At 44.1% G+C, this 20,718-nt stretch overlaps 1 protein-coding gene across 3 annotated transcripts in view; it reads left to right on the forward strand.

The window, feature by feature from the left end:
• Window positions 1–890: 890 nt before the first annotated feature.
• The window catches only part of LOC129863845 (histone-lysine N-methyltransferase EHMT1-like), a 28,393-nt gene continuing 8,565 nt past the window's right edge, over window positions 891–20,718 (forward strand). The window contains exons 1-13 of one of the 3 annotated variants that reach the window (XM_055936172.1): window positions 891–979; window positions 15,062–15,149; window positions 15,270–15,817; window positions 15,953–16,100; window positions 16,318–16,454; window positions 16,582–16,743; window positions 16,919–16,981; window positions 17,175–17,292; window positions 17,405–17,518; window positions 17,935–18,080; window positions 18,249–18,392; window positions 18,643–18,878; window positions 19,053–19,262. In XM_055936172.1, coding sequence (XP_055792147.1) covers window positions 959–979; window positions 15,062–15,149; window positions 15,270–15,817; window positions 15,953–16,100; window positions 16,318–16,454; window positions 16,582–16,743; window positions 16,919–16,981; window positions 17,175–17,292; window positions 17,405–17,518; window positions 17,935–18,080; window positions 18,249–18,392; window positions 18,643–18,878; window positions 19,053–19,262 — 2,135 coding nt within the window. In that variant the 5' untranslated portion in view covers window positions 891–958. Of the gene's footprint in view, window positions 980–4,050; window positions 4,215–8,818; window positions 8,966–15,061; window positions 15,150–15,269; window positions 15,818–15,952; window positions 16,101–16,317; window positions 16,455–16,581; window positions 16,744–16,918; window positions 16,982–17,174; window positions 17,293–17,404; window positions 17,519–17,934; window positions 18,081–18,248; window positions 18,393–18,642; window positions 18,879–19,052; window positions 19,263–20,718 lie in introns of those variants that run through there. The other 2 variants (XM_055936170.1, XM_055936171.1) reach the window with 2 other exon arrangements.

Raw genomic sequence — 20,718 nt, forward strand, 5'->3', positions numbered from 1 at the left:
ACTGCTTTGCTTTATCTTGGCCAGGTCGTAGTTGTAAATGAGAACTTGTTCTCAATTAGCCTACCTGGTTAAATAAAGGTGGGGAAAAAATTGTTGCCAAGGGTTGGAGGGAGAGTCAGAGAGAGTCAGAGAGAGAGTCAGAGAGAGAGAGAGAGAGAGAGAGAGAGAGAGAGAGAGAGAGAGAGAGAGAGAGAGAGAGAGAGAGAGAGAGAGAGAGAGAGTGAGAGTGAGAGAGAGAGAGAGAGAGAGAGTGAGAGAGAAGAGAGAGAGAGAGAGAGAGAGAGAGAGAGAGAGAAGAGAGAGAGAGAGGGAGAGGAGAGAGAGAGAGAGAGAGCGAGAGGAGGAGAGAGCGAGGAGAGAGAGGAGAGGAGAGAGAGAGAGAGAGACGAGAGGAGGCGAGAGCAGATGAGGAGAGAGTGAGAGGAAGAGAGGAGAGAGAGAGAGAGATGCTTTGCCTTTGAGTTGTTATTGGATCCAAGAGACCATAGTTTCTTACCTTCGTAGTATTTTCTGTTTGAACAATACAATGAAGATAGATCAGATCCTTCACCTTTTTGATTTCACAATTTAATGCACCTCTAGAAATAGTGCATTTAATTGCCTTGATACATTTCTGATGGCGTTGATAAACAAATAGTGATTATTTTTGTATTTTGACTGCACAAATGACATTTCATCGTATTTTCATGATGTTGAACATTTTAAAAAGCGGTTCAATACGACTATTCTATAGTCCCATTTTGCAAGTGGAAATGCGAAATCTCGCTCATACTATACAGTGCACACATAGGATGCAATGCCCAGAACGGATATGTAGCCTGCTTGATTAAAATGTAAGCATCACTAATACCGATTACATTGAATTCAATTATAGCAGACCGCTATTGAGCACGTCAAAGAAATGAATGTGATGACGCAATGAGTTAAGTGGGCGGAGACTGGTCAGGCAAAAGGAACCATGGCTTCCGTGCAAGCCGAGGTAAGCAAGAGGGGCATATTTACATCAATGGTTTCCTGCAGCTGTGTGTTTTTGTATGACTGTGTGGGCTTGCCCGTTTCAACAAATGTTGTAGTTTTAGGACAAAAAACTTAAACGAGGATAAATGTTGTGAGACCTCTGCTTTCAGCAAATTTCAAACTGCCCGCCCGGTACTGTCAATTTTGAAACCCTGCTTTTGTGTCGGTAGGGCAATTGAATGTGCTTGTATCGCTAGGAGGATGCGCTGCCCCGGAATCTGAATTGTGCATGTTGATGCATTCAGCTTTGTTCAGTCATACAAGTTCCAGGGCCTTGTCGCCATCCGGCTCTCCAGTTAGCTAGTGTTTTACCTGTGCAAACCACAAACTCACATTATTTCAATTGGTTTAACTCTTGCATAACTATTGAAATGATTTTTCTACACCTTTTTTGGGGCATTTTCTATTGCGAGAGTAATCTATTTTCCCACAATATGCAGTGAGCTGCTAGGTAGCTGCTTAGCTTAACGTTAGCTAACAAGTTAGCTTTTTGTAATATTAACGCGCTGCCTAACGTTATAACGTTATATGAATCGAACTTGGATACGTGTATTGGGGTCCAAACAGGGATCTGGTCCAAGGATGTAGTTATCGTTGATATACGTTATTGTTTTTCACGTTTATTAACGAAGTAGCTAGCATTATTCTGGTTAGTGTAAAATTTCAAATTCCTTCTCAAATCAAGCGACTAACATAGCTGGTGTTGGCTGCACGAGACATCAAAAGTTGACTACAGCTCGACAATGGAGCTCGTTAGCTTGGAACTCCTGCTAATCCCCAGTTAACCAGCTAGTACATTTGAGATCCAATACAACAACTATGATAGGAATCTAGTTGCTTTTAAAAGGATAGCTAAGGTAACGCTACAGAAGAGCAACGCTTGTAGTATGCACAGGGAAGCATACGGGTTCGTTAGCTAGCTATGTACAGTGTAGCCAAATAAACTTGAGTACAGTAACAAGTTGCTTGGTCCAGCAGACAGTGAGTGGCTCGTTGCGGAACGAAACAAAGTAACAAGCATAAGCATACGGATTTGTTAAAATAAAGCCAGAAGTGACTGCAGCTGGAAACATTGTTGCACGCACTTCCCAACACCCTCGGTGTTGACTCAACCAACAAGGTCGAATGATTAGCTCACGGGTCGTAGAAATGTAATTTGATCAATATGTAAACAGACTTCGGTAATATCAAGTGGTCTCTGGAGAAGTGGGTATATTCAAAATCCTCCTTTTTCACTGTGTGAAAAATTCTGTGACACTCTGACTGACCTAAAATTATATATCCCATGATGGTCTTAGTCAGGCCAACCCAAGATGCACTGTGCAGTAGGCTAATAGTAGTACCTATTATTAAAACAGATAAACTGAGTCAGAAATTCACCGGTTTCAGATTTCCCCCCCAATATTTAGACTTTGTTCTTAGTCACACTATTTATTTATAGAAAGAACATACCATTTGGTTTAAGTCCATAGCAATGCTTAAACCAGATCAGGAGACCACTTTTAAGGAAACATCTAAGACATTTAGACTTTAGTACAGTTACCCTTTAATTCTAGTGTGAAGGCATCTAGCACTGTTTGGCTAGCAGTGTTTTTGTAGCTGGAGTGAGTTTGCAAAAATAAATGGCCACTGGATTAATGAAAATAATTATATCATTCTGACAGATAGGGATGTGTTCTATTGGTTTACTTTCAACTGTCTTTCATTGTCTAGCAGCCAAAGGAATTATCCTAATCATATTAGCAACCCATGATAGTTATTGCATCTTTAAATTCCCCCTCTTTCATATGGACATTTCCATCTCTGCCTGAAACCGCTTGCATGTGCGGTGCGCATTATATGAATGTGTTTTACCGCAAATTGCATTTGCGTAGGTCTACTGCCATGTGTACATTGCTGCGCCTAAAATTTGAATAAATAATATTTGATCAACTTTTTAAGCTAAACTGTCCACTCGGTTTCATCAGCCCTATAAAGTGATAGTGTTTACCGCCACTACACTAATTTGATACATATCAGTGGGGATTAAGAAGTGAGTATACGCAATGCCCACTGAATACGGCCTGTACCTGTGTATACCCTCCACTACACCACTGGTAATATCTACTCAAGAACTCTCATGTACATTTCATTTGCAATTTTGTGACAGTCCGCTGTTATCCGACAGAGGGAGTTCGAATTATGTTTCACTCGAGGACAGTCTCCTTCAACACTCCCTGACAGCTTCCTTCCATTGAGAGGTAGCACTCCTCAGTCCTCTCCATCTGTTTGAAAATGCCAATGTCAATTCTGCGAGGGACAACATGCATCTGGCTTGTTGACAGGGAGGAATCTTCTAATTTGAGGTTGTCGCCTTCTGCACCCAAAGATCCATTCATTATAGCTCCAGAGCCACATAGCCAACATATGTTTTTTTCTTGCAGACAATAGCCTACACATGCCAGTAATAACCACACACACCATGCCCATTGCATTTGCTTTGGCAGGGAACACGGAGGAATGGATGTTGTTAATGTTTGTTTATACTGGCCTCTGAATCAAATAGATAGTTCATGGTTTACTGACGTGTTGCCTTATTTTTACTTTTCTTTGAATATTAGTATTGTGAGTGTGTAGACCTAAATTGTGATTAAAGTCGCTGGTGATGGCACTCTAAGAAGAGTCCCACAGCCTGCTTTGTTGTTTGAGCCAGATAAGGGAGAGCCTGACCTAATGTATCCCAAATTGACTTTATTTTGACCCTGTGGTAGTTGTTGCAGCCATTAGCAGGCATTTTGGAGGAGAGCATTGGGAAACATTAGTGGAAAGAATTATAAAACAAATTATTCTTCAACCCAAATGTTCTTTACAGAAGTCAAAAATGTTTGAAGGAGAAGCGGTTTGATGATACAAGATGGTCGGACTGTTGACTTGCGGCGGTGTGGGTAAACGTGAATGCCTCTGGACTGGCAAATTCCACTTCTTGCTCATCGTTAGCCACGGAAGCTAGTTCTTCCCTGCAGTCTTCCCTCTCCCTCTGTCAGTTGTTGGGCATCAGTGAGCATGCTCAGCACTGAGCTGAGCTCTGCTGCTCCTGTTGGATAGACAGGGTACTGGGCAGAGCTGACAACTAGGCCTCTGGCCTTAACAGGAACGACCGGCTCTTTATGGCGTCAGCTCGGCTTCTTGAAGGCACGGCATCTCTGTTGCTGACAAAGGTATGGTGCACTGTGGTGAGGGGGAGTAACATGGTGGGGGCGACATTACTGCAACCTTACACTGGGCCTCTGAATCTTTTTTTAGTATAATAGGGGAATTATTGCTCTTTATTTCTCTATGCATCACTCATGTTGTAGTTATCACAGTATTTCTTTCATCTCTATTTTTAATTTGTCAGACAACTGGTAAATCATTGAATAGCCACCTGGCCTCAAGCTGTATGTATGTAGCCTATTGTTTGCGATGTGCAGGTAGGATATGTGTAGATATGGGTTTAGCTAGTTCCAGTGTGGTGGCTGAAGTGCCTTTGACTTATCTCTCAAATGGCGAAGGAGTGGGTGAACTGGCCGATTTGGGATGTGTCTTGTGCTCTCTCTCATTGGATAGAAGACTGTGATGGGAAAAACCCTGATCTTCCTTGTTTTTGGGTCATGATGGAGCATGCAGCTTATCATCTACAAAGATCCTACTCTTGGTGGGAAAACATGTGATGCCTCTTTTCGGTGGAACACTTATTTGATGGGTAGGCCTCTTTAGTTCAGGCTATTCTGATTAAATAAGTCCAGCAGCAGTGCAACACTTGAATGGAAAGTGAATACTGCTGTGTTCTACAGATTATTTGTATTACAATGCAAACAATTTCATCAATGTCATTTGAGTTAGATGCAGTCGGAACAGATCATAATGCTGTTGCCAACACCATTCAGGTTGTTGGTGGGCGATAAATCCACTTAGTGTTAAACTGTACAAAACAACAGACAATGACCCATATGGACTCCTTAGTTTTAGGCCTACCTCAGAACAGCTTATCCAGTGTTTTTTTTTAAATAATGAAGAATTGGGAACTTCTTGGCCCCTGGTGGGTGAGGAGTTCAAGTTTGTGACTGGAAAGTGGTTCTTACATTAAGATTGACGTAGGGTGGTATAATTTAGTATCTTTGTGCTTTGTTAAAGGGAAATCATTGTTCCGAAGAAGGTAATAGCTTACTGTTTTAGTACGGTGCAGCACCAAAATAATCTGTTCTTGTTAGGTACGTGATTTAATATTTATGCTATCTACAAATGTACGCTAGGCCGAGTATCAGAGACTTGGCCAGAGAAACTGTTTCCCTAATTTTCGACAAAGAAAATATTTTCTGACATCCTAAATCTTGTTGATGTGATTAGGCCTTTGCAGTAAATAATATTTTGGATTGTGTTACCGGTTGATGCCAGTGATTGAAATCATCCAGTAAAATGTGATGATTTTATAACTAGACATTCACATTCTGAAATGTGGTAAACCCCTTGACAGTTTTCCCAATGCCCATTGTTGTCTCTTGATATCGTTTCACGAAATGGCTGCAATGTTTTTTTCCCTCTTCCTTCACCATGAAAAAAAGCAGGGCTCCATCTGAGCATGCCCAGTAAAGGCCATGTCAGAGCTTTCTACAGAGAGTTGGTCATGTGACCTGAGCTGGGACAGTGCATGTGTGGGAAGCTAGATGTTGAGTGTGGAGCTCTACTTTCGCCCTTTTCCTCCTCCCCCATCGATGGTGATTCACTGCTTTATCCATGTACTTCAATGGTTGCCTGGGGGCGAACTTGAAAGAAAAGGATGGGATTATTACAATCTCCATTTTTTTTTATGTCTCTTCTAATGGGGCTTGCCCAGATGGATCTCAGTTGTCTTTTCAAATAGTTTGGGAATTGACAGCCTCCTTAATTTCTGTCTTTTTTTTGAAAGCTACGCCCCATGATTGATTGGTTAATTAATTAAGCTAATCGATTGAATTGTGTCAAGGTTCCACAGACTTGGCCATGTCTTTTACCTGTAGACCAGAAACGCTCAGGTTTATCAATCAGGAGAACTAGATGCCCGGCAAGACTTGATCAGCTGGCGGTAGACTAGTATGTGTCTGGCTAAGCCATATTCCTGTGAATGACTGAGGGACTATCCTCTGAACGCTCCATGTACATGTAGAGGGGCCTCAAATCCATATCCACCCCCAGGAGCTCAGCTCAGCAGGGACAGGGAAGTGGAAGCCCTGTGTTCCCCTCTGACTCTTTGAATTAGTTAATGAGGACATCAGGCATTCTGTCTTTGTATTAGTCGGGTTGATTTGGGAAAGGCCTTAGTTCCGAGTGAACAGCATTGATGTTGTTTACAAATCTAGCCGAATTGTACGCTGTCCTCAAATACAGTCTGTTGAACATTGTAATCCTGAGAATCAACCAATTGTGAGGTATTCTGTTGGAGTTGAGGGGTTAACTAACTTGGGTGGTGGCAGACTAGAGTGGGATGGAAATTGTCTGAATGTAGAAGTCTTTGTCAAGCCCTTTTCTTGAAGGCTGTTAGCATGACACCAGTCACCAGTTTTTGGAGATTTTATTGTAGAGTACTAGTGACTTCTGATAGCCTCTCGTCGTGTGTGTGTGCATAGGTTGTACTAATTTTAGTGGCCATAGTCAGAAGAGATGAGGACTAAATGTCTCACTGGCAGTGGGCCCCGGCTTTCCGTGGGCGTGTGGTAGCATACACTGCTGCGAGTAGACTAAAAGAACTCCTATTATGGCCTCAGTTTCTATAATACTGAATTCTTTCTCTTTCTTTCTTGCTCTCGCTTTCTTCCTGCGTCAGCTCTATCGTGGCATAAGAAAATACATTGATTTCTGTCCAACAGAAAACATGAAACAGATTTTTCTTTGTGGGATGTAAGATTTCGAAATATGGTGTGGGTTTAAGATCATTGTTTGATTTTTGTGGAAAGGGACTGCTGAGGTTTCTCAGATTTTACTCCATTGCCTGCCACTTAGTTAGTTCATAGAGCTTCAAAATGGCTGAGATGCCTACTGAGCATGCCCGGTAGACTGCCTCACTGCCTTGTGGTGCCATGTTTAGGGCCTGACAATAGGGCAGCGTGATTCCCATCCTATGTAGCTAATAAACGTAACATTCTGAAAGGCTTATGTGCCAGATTTGGAGTGTCCTTATCAAACTATCTCTGATAAATTGATAGCCTATTTTCATATCCTCCCTTGATATCCTTGCCACTTCAGCTTGGAGTTAAACAATTAATTTTTGTGTTTTCATTTACCACAACAAATTAAAATACATCACTCTGGAGAGGATGGGAAAACAATAGTGGATGTGTGCATATCAAATCAGAGAAGGACCCTGGCCTGTATTATTGTGATATGTGTGCTAGTTTCCCTGACTCTTCTGGGGAGGCACTGTGTGGTGTTGCCCTATGGTCTTCAGCCTGAGGATAATATAAGGAATTAATTCAGTGGTCAGAGAGGAAGCCTTGATACCTCCCATCCTTTCAGAGGGAGAAGTGCAGATAGCAAGGGAGAAAAACAGGGGGAGAGGGAGAGACCCTGACTACACAGATAATGTATTTCACCTCTCAAAAGAAGAGGTGGACTAGTCACTCACCAGTGTAAATCAATATTCTCGAACCCCCCCCTCCAGGCGACACAGTGACTAGAGTCTGGTTTCAATGATTGACTCTTTTGGCCAAAAAGAACTACGTCATTGCCTATGTCGATAAGAAAAAAAACTATCCTGGCGACTCCCAACAAATCAGAAGGCAGACATGCCAGAACGTTGGGATTAAAAACCAAAGTTTGCTATCAATCTTGCTTGCTGCTATTTCGTATTTTATTCAAGTGGATAAAGTAGTGACATAGGCATTGACGTAGTTCTATGCCAAAAGATTCCACCACTGAAACAAGATCCAAGTCACTGTTGCCTAAGGAAGTGTTTAACAAGCTATTGAAGCAATGGGATTGGATTAGATCCTTTTTTTCTGTTATGAATTTGTTTTCTGTTATGAACCAAACAGAAAAATGATTGTGCCAAAAGGTAGCGACATCATCGGCAGTCCACACAGTTCGACGCCTTTTTGATTTGGTTATAGTTTAGCTTAATTTTTCACAGAGATTGTCCTCACCCCCAAGCTTTCTCCTATGGCTCGTTCGTCATTATATTTGATTTAGAATTCACATGCGATTGTCTACTTCAAGGGTCATGTCACAGAACAGTTCGCTAGATGCCTTTTCTGACCTCTCCTAGCCGACACAGTGAAGTTGGCATCCATCATTTCCACAGGTACATTACAGTAGGCCTATCTGTTGAAGAGTTGGCTTGGCCTGATGGCCAATTGTGGGTCAGTTCATAGGTCATGGTGCTTGCAACGCCAGGGTTGTGGGTTCGATTCCCACGGGAGACCAGTATGAAAAAGTAATGCATGTAGGCACTTACTACTGTAAATCTCTCTGGATAAGAGCGTCTGCTAAAAGATTAAAATGAGGTGAGATGGCTGAGGATCGCTCCCATGCTAGTTACATTTTTGCCTCTCCTCGCGGGCTCTGTTTTAAAGGAGAACAGTGTTGATTGAGTTTTTAAGAAGCTGACTCGCGCACACAGCTCTCCTCTTTTGGCCCCTTGCTTAGCGACCGTTTCTCACTTTTTTGTTGTTGCTGTTCCTGAAATGGCTGTCCACATTCATCCGCGCACAGGTCGCGAGAGAGAAAAAAAGAGGAGCCACTGATTCGAACTGACTGCGCATGCTCTGTGGAAGACCTCTGAAGAGAGGGACCGACAGAGGGAGCTGCTGGGTCACATGACCAACGAGTTGAATGTCTGCATGCGAGGAGGAAAAGGAGAAGAGGAACAATCCGTTGGAGACTCCTGCTCCTCTCTTGCACCCACACTCTCTCTCCCTCTCCACCACTCTCCTCAATGGAGGCCATCAGGAGAAAGCAGGTATGATGCCTACTGCAAGTACATATTTACCACAGGGAAGGGGACAGTAGCCTATTCTGGGCTGTGAAGCCAGTCTTCAGAGTCCATGACAGCAGGCTTGAACAGAGAGTTTGATCAGTAATCAAGGCTTTTTCAGCCTGATGTGATCTGTGACTGCAGCATTTCATATGGCAGCAAGCCGCTACTCCCCTATGGTGAAGTGGTTAGTAATGCACTGTGTTCACCTGGGTCAGGTGTTAGAAGAATGGCTATTTGAATCTCGCCAAGGTGTTTTGTGGGTCCTGCTGTCTGGGAAATGTCCATTGATTGATAGCTGTGTTTGGAGCATTGACACAAGGGAAAGGAGCATGCTACAGTAGGCTGGAGATGAATGCACTCAGGGCAGTGGTCCGACTTCTTGGAAATCTCACATGGTGTTCCTCCCTTGCTGTCCGGCAGGCAGTCCAGGACTCAGACCCATCCTCGTTTCACTCCTCTCTCTCCTTCCTTCTCTTTCTCTTTGCAGCCCTACCCTCTCCTCCAGGAAAGGGCCAAGGAGGTACCCCAGGGAAAATGTCCCATATGGTAAAATACACACTGGAGAGAAACAGAAGGATGAATGACTGCAGGATAATCCTGTGCGATAGTCAGACTCAGGTCTTACAATACCGTAGCCTCAGTGCTGTTCCGCACCATCTTCAGTATCCAGTGTGATGGTGCCTGCATTTTGCACTCCATAATGGCTTTGTAACAGTAGTTGATTTTTTTCACATTGTTACAAGTACAAATTCCTCACTTTTTGTTCATGCTGCCGTCATGTGAATGTAATGATACAAATCATCCATCTTCGAGGAAAGAGGAGGCGATCTTCAAGGCGTTGATGGTCATTGCTCAATAGCTGTTTTGCCCTTTTGTTAATACGTCTTTTGTTTAGGATGTTTCCCTCTTGGGCGCTGGGCAGTCTTATCACCTGTGATAGGAGGAAGCTAGATTGTTGTTTACATTGCCAGGCTATATTAGATGTTTTCTAATCGTTCACAGCCTTTCAATAGCTAGACAAGCCTTATACAGGGGGCTGGCGTCAGAACCCACAACCCAAGATAGACTTTAGTCATGTAGTTAGCTGTGTTCTAATAGCTATAGGGTGCACTGACCTCACTGCCATTTAGATTTATTTTTAGAAAGAAATGGTTGGCAGATGCAGTCATTTTTAAATGACATTGTCTGATATGAACATTTCGAAGTCGGTTTTGTTTGTTTACAGTTTACATTTTTTGCATCTTTTTTTTGTACAGGCTTTCATTATGTAGCCTACATTTTGTAAAGATTCTGATATATTTGTCTTTTCTCATGTTGGCTAATTATTTATTAGAACCCATAGGTGGATCTGCCTTGGAGCTCCCATCCCCCATCCACGTAAATCCTGGCCACATGTCCCCCACCTAGTGGAAAAATGCAGCGTTGGCCACGTTGTGTCAGTAAACAATCTGGTTACGAAATGGCGGAGATCTGCAGACTGCCCTCTCTCTCTCTCTTCCCTCCCCCTCCTTCTCTCTCCAATGAGCAACTTCCATTTTCACCCACTAGGGGCAGGACTGAGGACTTAGAGAAGCACGATCAGAGAAGGTTTCTTGAATCTATGAAGGGATATGAAAGGGTTTCTCCCCTCTCATAGCTGTGTTGACCACACACCTTGGAATCTGTCTCTGGAAGCCCTTCTCTTCTACCTGGTCTCATGTGAGAATACCTCAGAGATCCTTTTTCTTTGGGAGCCTCAGCCTCTGATAGTTATCAGCTTGCTTTTGGGTGTGAGTGTCTTAGACGAGCAAGTGTTTTAGACGAGCAAGACCAATTTCTCCCGTAACTGTTGAAAAAGCTAAATTACTATCTGTTTGATTGATGTTAGAAGACTTTAGTCTATGTGATTGTGATTATTGTTATTATTTTTTTAATCAAAGTATCTCTAAATCGAAGACATTCCTCTCATAACCGAGAGGAGAGCGCAGGATAAGGCAGAGTGCTCAGAATACCAATGGATTTGTCTGGATCCACTGAGCGATGTGTGGCAAGAGCTACAGACAGGCCACTACATTGTCAAGACATACATGCATCTGCCTGACAGAGGACACCGGTGTCTTTGTCCACTGGGCTGTCAGTCGTTTTAGACAATTCACACATCCCTTTGCTTAGACTTAAAACAAATAAGCACATTGTTTGGGTTACTTTTCAAGTTTATTTGACTTGTTTTCTACGGTGATTATCAGCCTTGGCTCAATGTTCTGTCAGGTGGAGCTCCAGAGCAGGGTTTCATGGCAAAAGCTCTCCTGAGTTTGTCGGTCAGACTCTGCTCTCCCCTCAAATCTAGCAGCTAGGCTGAGGTGCCTTTTAATCTGACAGGCATTGGCCAGGCTAATCCTGAAGGACACATTGAAACAAGAGGCCTCTATCTAACCAATCTAATAGGTCCTCTTCAGCTCCTGATGGTGGCAGGGTGCCAAGCGGTGGGGGCCATCCTCTGGCTGAGGGGACTGTAGGGGAGGTGGCCGTGGACAGCTGATGGAGTCTAATGCTAGGCTATATCCTCTAATACCAAAGCACTGCACAACCTACCCACTCTTAGCCCACATAAGACTGTCTGTGTAATGGTTCCCCTGGTGGAGACTGAGAGAAGGGCATATTTTGTTGTTAGAGCCACATTAGGCAGACATTTTGTGGTGGCTTTAGAGGCAGGTGTCTGATGGGGCTTCCAATTGGTAGTGAGAGCTTTTGCGATGGGCCTTGGTCGTCAGGGGGGAAGGGGAAGATGGTGAATGTCCTCCCATTGCGGATCCCTCTGACCTGCTTCCTCTTCTGAGCTTTTCAGACGTTCTGTAACAGAAACAGAAATACAGGAAAACCTGTCGGTTTGAAAAGGTGGATACCCTGGTATAACTGCATGTGTCCTCTTTGTCTTCTGTCTGATGTATCTGTTCTGTTCTTTTCCCTGGTCTGGTTCATGGTGTCTGCTGTCTTTATCCTTTGTTTGTTTTTGTCTGGTGCTGCCGAAGGAAGATTGCATTAGCAGCTAGTATTGAAAGACATGGGCCGGGTACATGAGTGAAGATGAGACAGAATAAGGCAAGGCAAACAAGAACATATTATGGATTGTTTCTTGTCCCTGCATAGGTCTTCACCATAATCATCATAGTTGATCTGTGGTTCTGGTGTTAACCTGAGTAATTTGGCCTTGTGCTACACTGTTACAATGTGATTGAGAACCCATTCTATTTGATTCTTTGAAGTATGCTGACAGTTGGTTGAGTGTGAGGAGCTTTCTCTGGAGGTTTGAGATGTTGGAGGTAAAACCTTTCAGTAGGCAGCTCTCTGGAGGAGGAGAGGAGACACCGTTTGATTCCATTCCTATTGCAGAGCTCCTTACTGAGCAGCGGCCAGAACTGGGCCTTCAGCCTAGCATGTCAGCAGAGCGTAGTCAGTGACAGTGAGGGCCTGAAGACAGAGGGCCAGAGAGAGGGGGCAGAGCACCTGGCCTGTCTTCCTGTTTGGCCTCGGTGTGTTAAAGAATGAGTCATCTGTAGTGTGGTGGTCCTGGATCCCACATGGGGAATTTCCCATAGTGAAGGTGTCTTTTGTACCGTGTCTGTCCAACCAGTGTCTGTCATTGGGGTTGTTCCATGTCATTTCAGCAAGCCATGACACCCATCATCTCAGATTGTTCTGAAATTCTTTCAATTTGAAGCTAATTGATTGCACCCAAATTGGCTATTTCAATTCATATAATTAAAATAATATTCAATAAATATAGTACCCAACATCCGATTTGGACCAAACCTTTTCTTTACAATGATTTAAGATGTGAGGAATCCAAATAAATGGTGAGAAGCCCATGGACCTCCCTACATCAAGGCCACCCCAATGGCCAATATACAATATCAGTTCTCTGTTTGACCAGTAGTATGAAGCTGCTGCTTGGAGTTTAGTCATACTATGTCATGTATTCTCTGTGAATTTGGTGATGTCCTCCCCGGTTCGATTATTTAAAAATGTATTTAAAAAATAAAATAACATTAAATGTGCTATGGATTATGTGGTTTGAATGCTGTAACACAGCTTCAGTCAATTAATAAAAGTCCCATTTAATCACAGTACTGTACTTTAATAAAATAGTTTTGTATATTACATTTGTTTTATTATTTTATTTCTTTCCAAGTCATCTCTAGATCTCCTGCCTATCCGGTCAAACAAAATCACTATTTTAGTAGGCCTACTTTTGTGACTGCTGAATACCAAGTATCAATCACTTAAATATTGTGTTTTCAGGTATTTGTTTATTTGGATCCCCAATGCAGAAGCAGCAGTTACTCTTCCTGGGGTCCACAATTAAACACAAAGTATGACAAGTAACAAAACACTGATACACTGATAGACAAGGACAGTCACATTTAAAATACAATGATATATAAACAATAGGACTAAAAAAATAATACAAACAATAGACAAAACAATGTATGTGTGTGTCTGTGTGTCCCCTCGCGAAGCAGCTGCTCTCTATCCCCCTCCATCGCACGTCTTCCATCTCTTCTCTCCGTGTCTGCGCCACACACAGGACAAGTAGGCGCGCAATGGATTATGGTCATTGTTGTTAATTACAATCTGTTCTGTGCTAAACTATGTAGAATGTTGGCCTGTTGGACACTACAACTCCCTACTACATCCCACAGTTTGGGCTTGATCTGATTTGTTTCTAGAGAAACTGCGCGTTGTGCTCACGGAACTAAATGGAATTCAAATAATTGAACCGACATCAGTCAATTCTTTTTTTTATTTATTTTTAAGTTACTGACATTTCTGTTCATTGAAATTTTTGGGGGTTGAAAAATTTACTAGGGACTAAAATGTGAGAACCCTAATAAAATAATACAATTATTAACCATTGCATGGTAATTGTGTTTTTCAATAAAATTATTAGCAAACATCTCTGTCATGTGATTGGTGACATTTACCATTAAACCCAACCCATTGCAAATCACTATACACTGTGTGTGTGTTTGGGACATTTACCATTTGAAGAACATTGAAACCATTAGAACTGCTGTAGCCTAATGGTTTGCTTGTGCACCAGGAATGGTCTAACTAATCCAGACTTTTATTGAAGGGAATAAACTACACACATGGGCTGTTTCCCAGACACAGATTAAGCCTAAGAAAAGGACACACTGAATTGCTTTCATGGAGGACCGGCTTGACTTGTGAGGATGACCACAATATTTATTTTCATCATGAGCAAAAGTTATTGGTTTTCTACCGAAAGTTGCAGAGAAAATGTTGTTATCCATTTAATAAACGCAAGACCAGAAAATTTGATAAAATAATGTGGCAGGAACAGTGACATCTAGCTGGCAAAACATGGTACTTACACACTTATGGGGAAAATGCAAGCTGGGCTAATTTCTCTGAACAGGGGGGACATCACCATATTCACTAAGAATACATTACATAGTATGAATAAACAATACACCAAGCCACAGCGTCATACTACTACTGGCCATTGGTGGGCTTGGTGTGGAGTCCGTGGGTGGCTTTTGGACATTTTAGTTTTTTTATTCCTCATGTTTTATTCATTGTTCGGAATAAGTTTAGTCCAAATCAGATGTTAGGTACTATATTTATTGAACATTATATGAGTCCTATAAATGAAAATGGACAATTTGGGTCAGTCAATTAGCTTAATTTCTCAGAGAAAATTTAATTTCAACAAAATAATGCTTGTACTTTTTTCAGGTGGAACAACCCATTAGGCTTTTGTAGTGTTGTTCATAAGAGTTCTGTTCTGTGTCTGTTATAGCCACACAGAGCTGCAGGCTATTTCAGCCATGGGGATCATAAACTTCACATACTACTTCAAGCTTAAAAATCTAGTGAAATTATGGACATACTTAGGTTTATGAGTGCATTCTGTTGGTCTGAAACCTCTCTAAACAGAGTAGGCCTGTATTTGGCGTAGCAAGGCTGTTAATTGTCCAGCACGCTTTTGTAGGCTATATGAAATTCTCTGACCATATAGCTGTGTTCTTGATGCTGGGCATGGAGTTAGCAGTTTGTGTGTGTGTGTGCTGTCAGCCCACAGGTCTGGCCGAAGGCAGATTGGGTAAAGGGGAGTCCATGGAGGAGGGGATGGAATCACCTGGGGACCGAGAGGAGGAAGTAGGTGAGTTCATCTTTATAGCCATTACAGCTAAACATGGTAAGGTTTACTCCTAGTATTTGTCTCTTGAGCTAGCCTAACATAAGACCATACTGTGAGACTGACTGATATCTACTGTTCCAGACACATTGAGAAACGAGGAGGTAGCTTCCAGACTGGGATCCTCCCCCGGAGCAGAGGCGGAGCTAAACGGAACCTATGAGGGCACAGAGGTGGGGAACGGACAGCAGTGCCCCACCCCCCTGGTCTCCCAGGGCAACAAGTCTCAGGTGGTCACAGAGAATGGGATGTTGGAGACCGACCCACCTCACGGTTCCGTCACCGGGAGTAATGGATACATCCTCAGCAAGCAGCAGCAGGAGGGGGGGTCTACAACGGGGACAGGCTTGGTGGCTGCCCCACACAGGACTAGCTGGTTGCCCTCCGGGACCACAATGGTGGGACACACCACCACAACCTTCCTGTCCTCCGCAGCAGGGCATGCCCAAAGTCCTGGTGCACTAAGAACTGACAACCACCAGGCCGGCTCCCCGTCGGGACAGGGGGGCTCAGACTCAGAGACTAAAAATGGCACGTCCCCTAGCGACTCCCCCGCCCCCTCTCCACTGTCCATCGCCATACACCGAGCACGCAAGACCATGTCCAGGCCAGCGTCCAACCAGACACTAAAGGTAGCTAGTATTAGCCTAGTAAAGAGAGAGTCGATGAATGGTTCAGGTATTTGAGTGAGACACATGAGTGAAATTCTATTAAAATATGAAGCATAGCTGCCTTTTGATTCACTAATATTTTCTTTATCGTTGTAGCTTCTAAACATGGCATTAACAGAACCAAACGGTGCAGACGAGGAGAGTCAGAATGGACCAGAGGAGGAGAAGACATCCCCCTCCCTGAACCAGCTACCTCAGAGCCAAAACGACGTGCCGGCTGCAGCCACAGCCAAGTCCCAGACAGGTCAGAGATACAGCACTGAGGCCTACAGTAGAGGGGAGAGGGTACAAGGCAAATAGCACACACAACAAAAATATAATGGCAGTACTTTGCTTACTGGAGGCTATCTACTTATTTCAAGGCTGCAAAAGCCAGAGGAGTATGAATAAAAGCTGTGTGTACTGTGATGTAGCGTAAGAGGTTCATGGCTTCTTGAGCTCAAGTGGTTGCTCTTTTCCAGCAGCGTTGGCATCGAGGAAGAAGAAAAGGAAGATGGGAACATACAGTCTGGTCCCCAGGAAGAAAACCAAAGTGCTGAGGCAGCTGACAGTGGTGGAGATGTTTAGTCAACTTCAACAATCAACTCAAAGCACACAGGTTTCATCTCTCCTCCATAGACTATCTTAACTGTATTAGAATTGAATGGAAATTGGGAGGAAATGTATTAGAATTTGGATATTTGGCTGTCTGCATCATGTTGTAATATTTCTCTGCTCCCCCCCAGCCTAAAGAGGTAGCACACGTCAACGGGGAAAGGATGGAGAATGAGTCAGAGGAGGAAGATTTGGAAGATGGAGAGGAATGGGAGGAAGAGGAGGAGCAGGGTGGAGAGGAAGGTGTTCCCACGGGCCAGGAGAAGAGTCGAACATCATACCTTGCCCTTCAGGTTGAAATCTTAGTTTGTCTGTGTGCACCCCAGTTGAGAACCTTGATAAAATGATGCTTCTATTACATTCATAGATATCACAGGTTTAGAACCACAAGTTAAGGTAGTAAATGCAATTAAATCATTTTGCAAATGGCCAAACCTTTTTGACATTGTGTGATACTTGTCGGTTCAGGGAGAGGAGCCAGACTCTGAGGAATCAGCTGAAGAGGAAGAAGAGGAGAACGAGTCTGACTTGGTAAGATTACACAACTATTTTCCCTTCTTTGAGTCCGTTGATTAGAACGACATAAGTGAGTGTTTTTGTAAACCCACACATTATCAAAGCACAATCTTGTCCTCAGTCATGCTGTTTCACCATCAGACTGAGGAGGGGTACATTGATTGTCATTGGAGAGAATACATCTCTCAAATGATCTGCTTACACACAGAGCTCGGAATCCAGCGTGAAGAAGAGATTGAAAAAGAAAGTAAAGGGAGACAACGCCTGGCTCCGGCCATCCAGGAAACGGAAAAGGAAGCCTAAGCCCAAGATTGAGGGACTCCCTGGTACAGTAACCCACCACTCTGCCTTATGAGGAACATTATGGAAACATCTGAAGAGATCTCCTACCTTTGACTTTCTGCTCCTTGTGCTAGCTAACTCTACATCCCTTTCCAGGCACAGGACCCCAGCCCCAGGGCCAGGCAGGCCTCAATAAGGAGTACACAGAGGTTCCCCTCCACTTACTCAACCTCACAGCCCAGGAGAAGCTGCTCTCCTCACTGCACACAGGTGAGTGAGGCCACAGAGGAGTAGGTGATGGGGGAATAAGAGGAAAGGGGTGTAGTTGTGAACTGAACTGCCTGTTGGTAAGATAATTCCTCTCTGAGATTTTCCCATCCGTAGACTACTTTTTAAAGTTTCTGAAGACTCCGAAATGGTCTTGGTTTTATGAAGCAAGGCCTCTGTCCTCCCTGACAGGTTCAGATGACTCATGAGAGCAGCACTGAGTGCCCCCTGGTGGTGATGTCTGTCATAGAAATACAAAATCTGATAAGAGTCTAGAACTGTACCACTATTGTAGCTCTTGCAGTGCGTATCTTTATAAATGAATCTCTATGAACTCTTGGAAAGCGCATTAAACCTTTGTCTAGTAAGGGTCATATTGACATCTGTCGGATGAGCTGAGTGGATGGTCCTCTGTGCAGGAGTTTCTGGGGCTATGGGAAGTGTGGAGCCAGATATGGTGCAGGAGCTGCCCCTCTGCAGCTGTCGCATGGAGACGCCCAAGAGTCGGGAGATCCTCACGCTGGCCGACAGGAAGTGCATGGCCACGGAGAGCGTCGACCGACAGGTGAGCCTTGATGCTAGGCCTCATCATATTTTTGCACGTATCCCATTCCCTATGTCCACTTATCATATTCTCTCCCTATGTCTTTGGCTTCGTCCTGATTATCCACCCCTTTCTCCCTTTTCAGCTTTTGTTTCTCACTCATACGTACCTCTTTCCTTCTCCTCACAGCTGAGCCGGTGTCAGAGTGCGGTTCTAAAGCATGAGATGATGCGTCCCTCAAATTCTGTGCAGCTGCTGGTGCTGTGTGAGGACCACCGGGCCGGCATGGTCAAGCACCAGTGCTGCCCCGGCTGTGGCTTCTTCTGCAGAGCCGTGAGTACTGGGACCTCCCTGGAGTGGGAATGGGCAAACACTACATATATTTCTGAGTGGAAAGGGTCTTCTAGTAAGCCAGGAAAAGCTCTTGGTCCTAATTATAGTGGTTAGGGGGGGGGGGGGAATTTAAACACTGAACTAGCCAAGGCCTTTATATATTCTGTTATTATGGCCTTCCAAAACGTTAAAACGCTGGGATTTTTCAACGGCGGACACACTGACCTGGCTGTGTATGTTTGGGTTGTAGGGTACCTTCATGGAGTGCCAACCGGACATCAACATCTCCCACCGTTTCCACCGGGCCTGTGCCTCGGTACTGAAGGGCCAGACCTTCTGTCCACACTGTGGGGAGGAGGCGAGCAAGGCCAAGGAGGTAACCATCGCCAAGGCTGACACAACCTCCACCGTTCCCGCCACACGTGCTGCACAGGACCCTGCCACGCCCAGGACCGCGGAGGGCAGGGCAGACACCACAACTGGAGGGTAGGTTCACAGCACTGTTGGGAATAATGGGTGGGGGGGGCTTCCATTACAGTCAATAGCAGGTAAAGAAAGGAGCCGAATCACACGTTTTCATCAATACATCGTTTCCTCATATTATGTATTCCTTTCAGTCTGGTTTTTTCAACATTTATCACCCTTCTGTGTGTGTTCCAGTCCATTCTGTTTCTCTGTGGGAGGTGATCTTGGTGGCCGAGCAGACAGCTCTCTCTCCATCCCACCCGAGCACACACTGGACACCTCTTTCCCTGGGGGCTCCAGACCCGGAGTTCTGCCTCCTGCTGTGGGCATGGGGATGGGCATAGGAGTGGGCGCCGCCCCTAAAGAGACCTTGGAGAGCATCCTGCTGGCACTGGACACAGAGAAGTAAGACATTCTACAAAGACTTAGGGTTAGAGAGGTTAAAAAGTGCTGCTCTACTATGCAATTGTTTGATTGTCCTGATTAGTATTTCACTCTCTCACTACCACCCCCTCACCAGTCTCCTCTCACACTCTTAACCACTTTTAGTGTTACTAACAAGGTTTTGATCCGACCTTTTTATGCGAGTAGTCGATGCCGGATAAAAAATGGCACGACCCACCTGATGGAAACGGCACATTTGTCAGTGAACTTCCCAAATGTCGACAAAACAAATGACTCTAGACAAGGTGGGAACTTTTTGTCTTAAAAAAATTATTATGTGAGAAATAGTGGGGGAAGACTTCAAGCTGGTTGAGAGAATGCCAAGAGTGTGCAAAGCTGTCATGAAGGCAAAGGGTGGCCACTTTGTAGAATCTCAAATATAACATATATTTTTATTTGTTTACCACTTTTTTGGTTACTACATGATTCCATATGTGCTATTTCATAGTTTTGATATCTTCACTATTATTCTACAATGTAGAAAATAGTTAAAATAAAGAAAAACCCAAAAGTCCAAACTTTTGACTAGTACTGTAAGTATTCAAATCCTTTGCTATGAGACTTGAAATTTAGCTCAGATGCATCCTGTTTCCACTGATCATCCTTGAGATGTTTCTACAACTTGATTGGAGTCCACCTGTGGTAAATTCAATTGATTGGACATGATTTGGAAAGGCACACACCTGTCTATATAATGTCCCACAGTTGACAGTGCATGTCAGAGGAGCAAAAACCAAGCCGTGAGGTTGAAGGAATTGTCCGTAGAGCTCCAGGATTGTGTCGAGGCACAGATCTGGGAAGGGTACCAAAACATTTCTGCAGCATTGAAGGTCCCCAAGAACACAGTGGCTTCCATCAATCTTAAATGGAAGAAGTTTGGAACCACCAAGGCTCTTCCTAGAGCTGGCCGCACGGGCAAACTGAGCAATCGGCTGTCACACTGACAGAGCTCCAGAGTTTCTCTGCGGAGATGGGAGAACCTTCCAGAAGGACAACCATCTCTGCAGCACTCCACCAATCAGACCTTTATGGTAGAGTGGCCAGATGGAAGCCGCTCCTCAGTAAAATGCACATGACAGCCTGCTTGCAGTTTGCCAAATGGCACCTAAAGGACACAGCATGAGAAACAAGATTCTCTGGCCTAATGAAACCAAGATTCTTTGGCCTGAATGCTAAATGTTACATCTGGAGGAAACCTGGCACCATCCCTATGGTGAAGCAGAGTGGTGGCAGCATCATGCTATGGGGATGTTTTTCAGCGGCAGGGACTGGGAGACTAGTCAGGATCGAGGGAAAGATGAACGGAGCAAAGTACAGAGAGATCCTTGATGAAAACCTGCTCCACAGCGCTCAGGACCTCAGACTGGGGTGAGGTTCACCTTCCAACAGGACAAAGAGCCCGGACTTGAACTCGATC

Source organism: Salvelinus fontinalis, chromosome 10, assembly GCF_029448725.1.
Source record: "Salvelinus fontinalis isolate EN_2023a chromosome 10, ASM2944872v1, whole genome shotgun sequence".
In the NCBI taxonomy this organism is placed as follows: Eukaryota; Metazoa; Chordata; class Actinopteri; order Salmoniformes; family Salmonidae; genus Salvelinus; species Salvelinus fontinalis.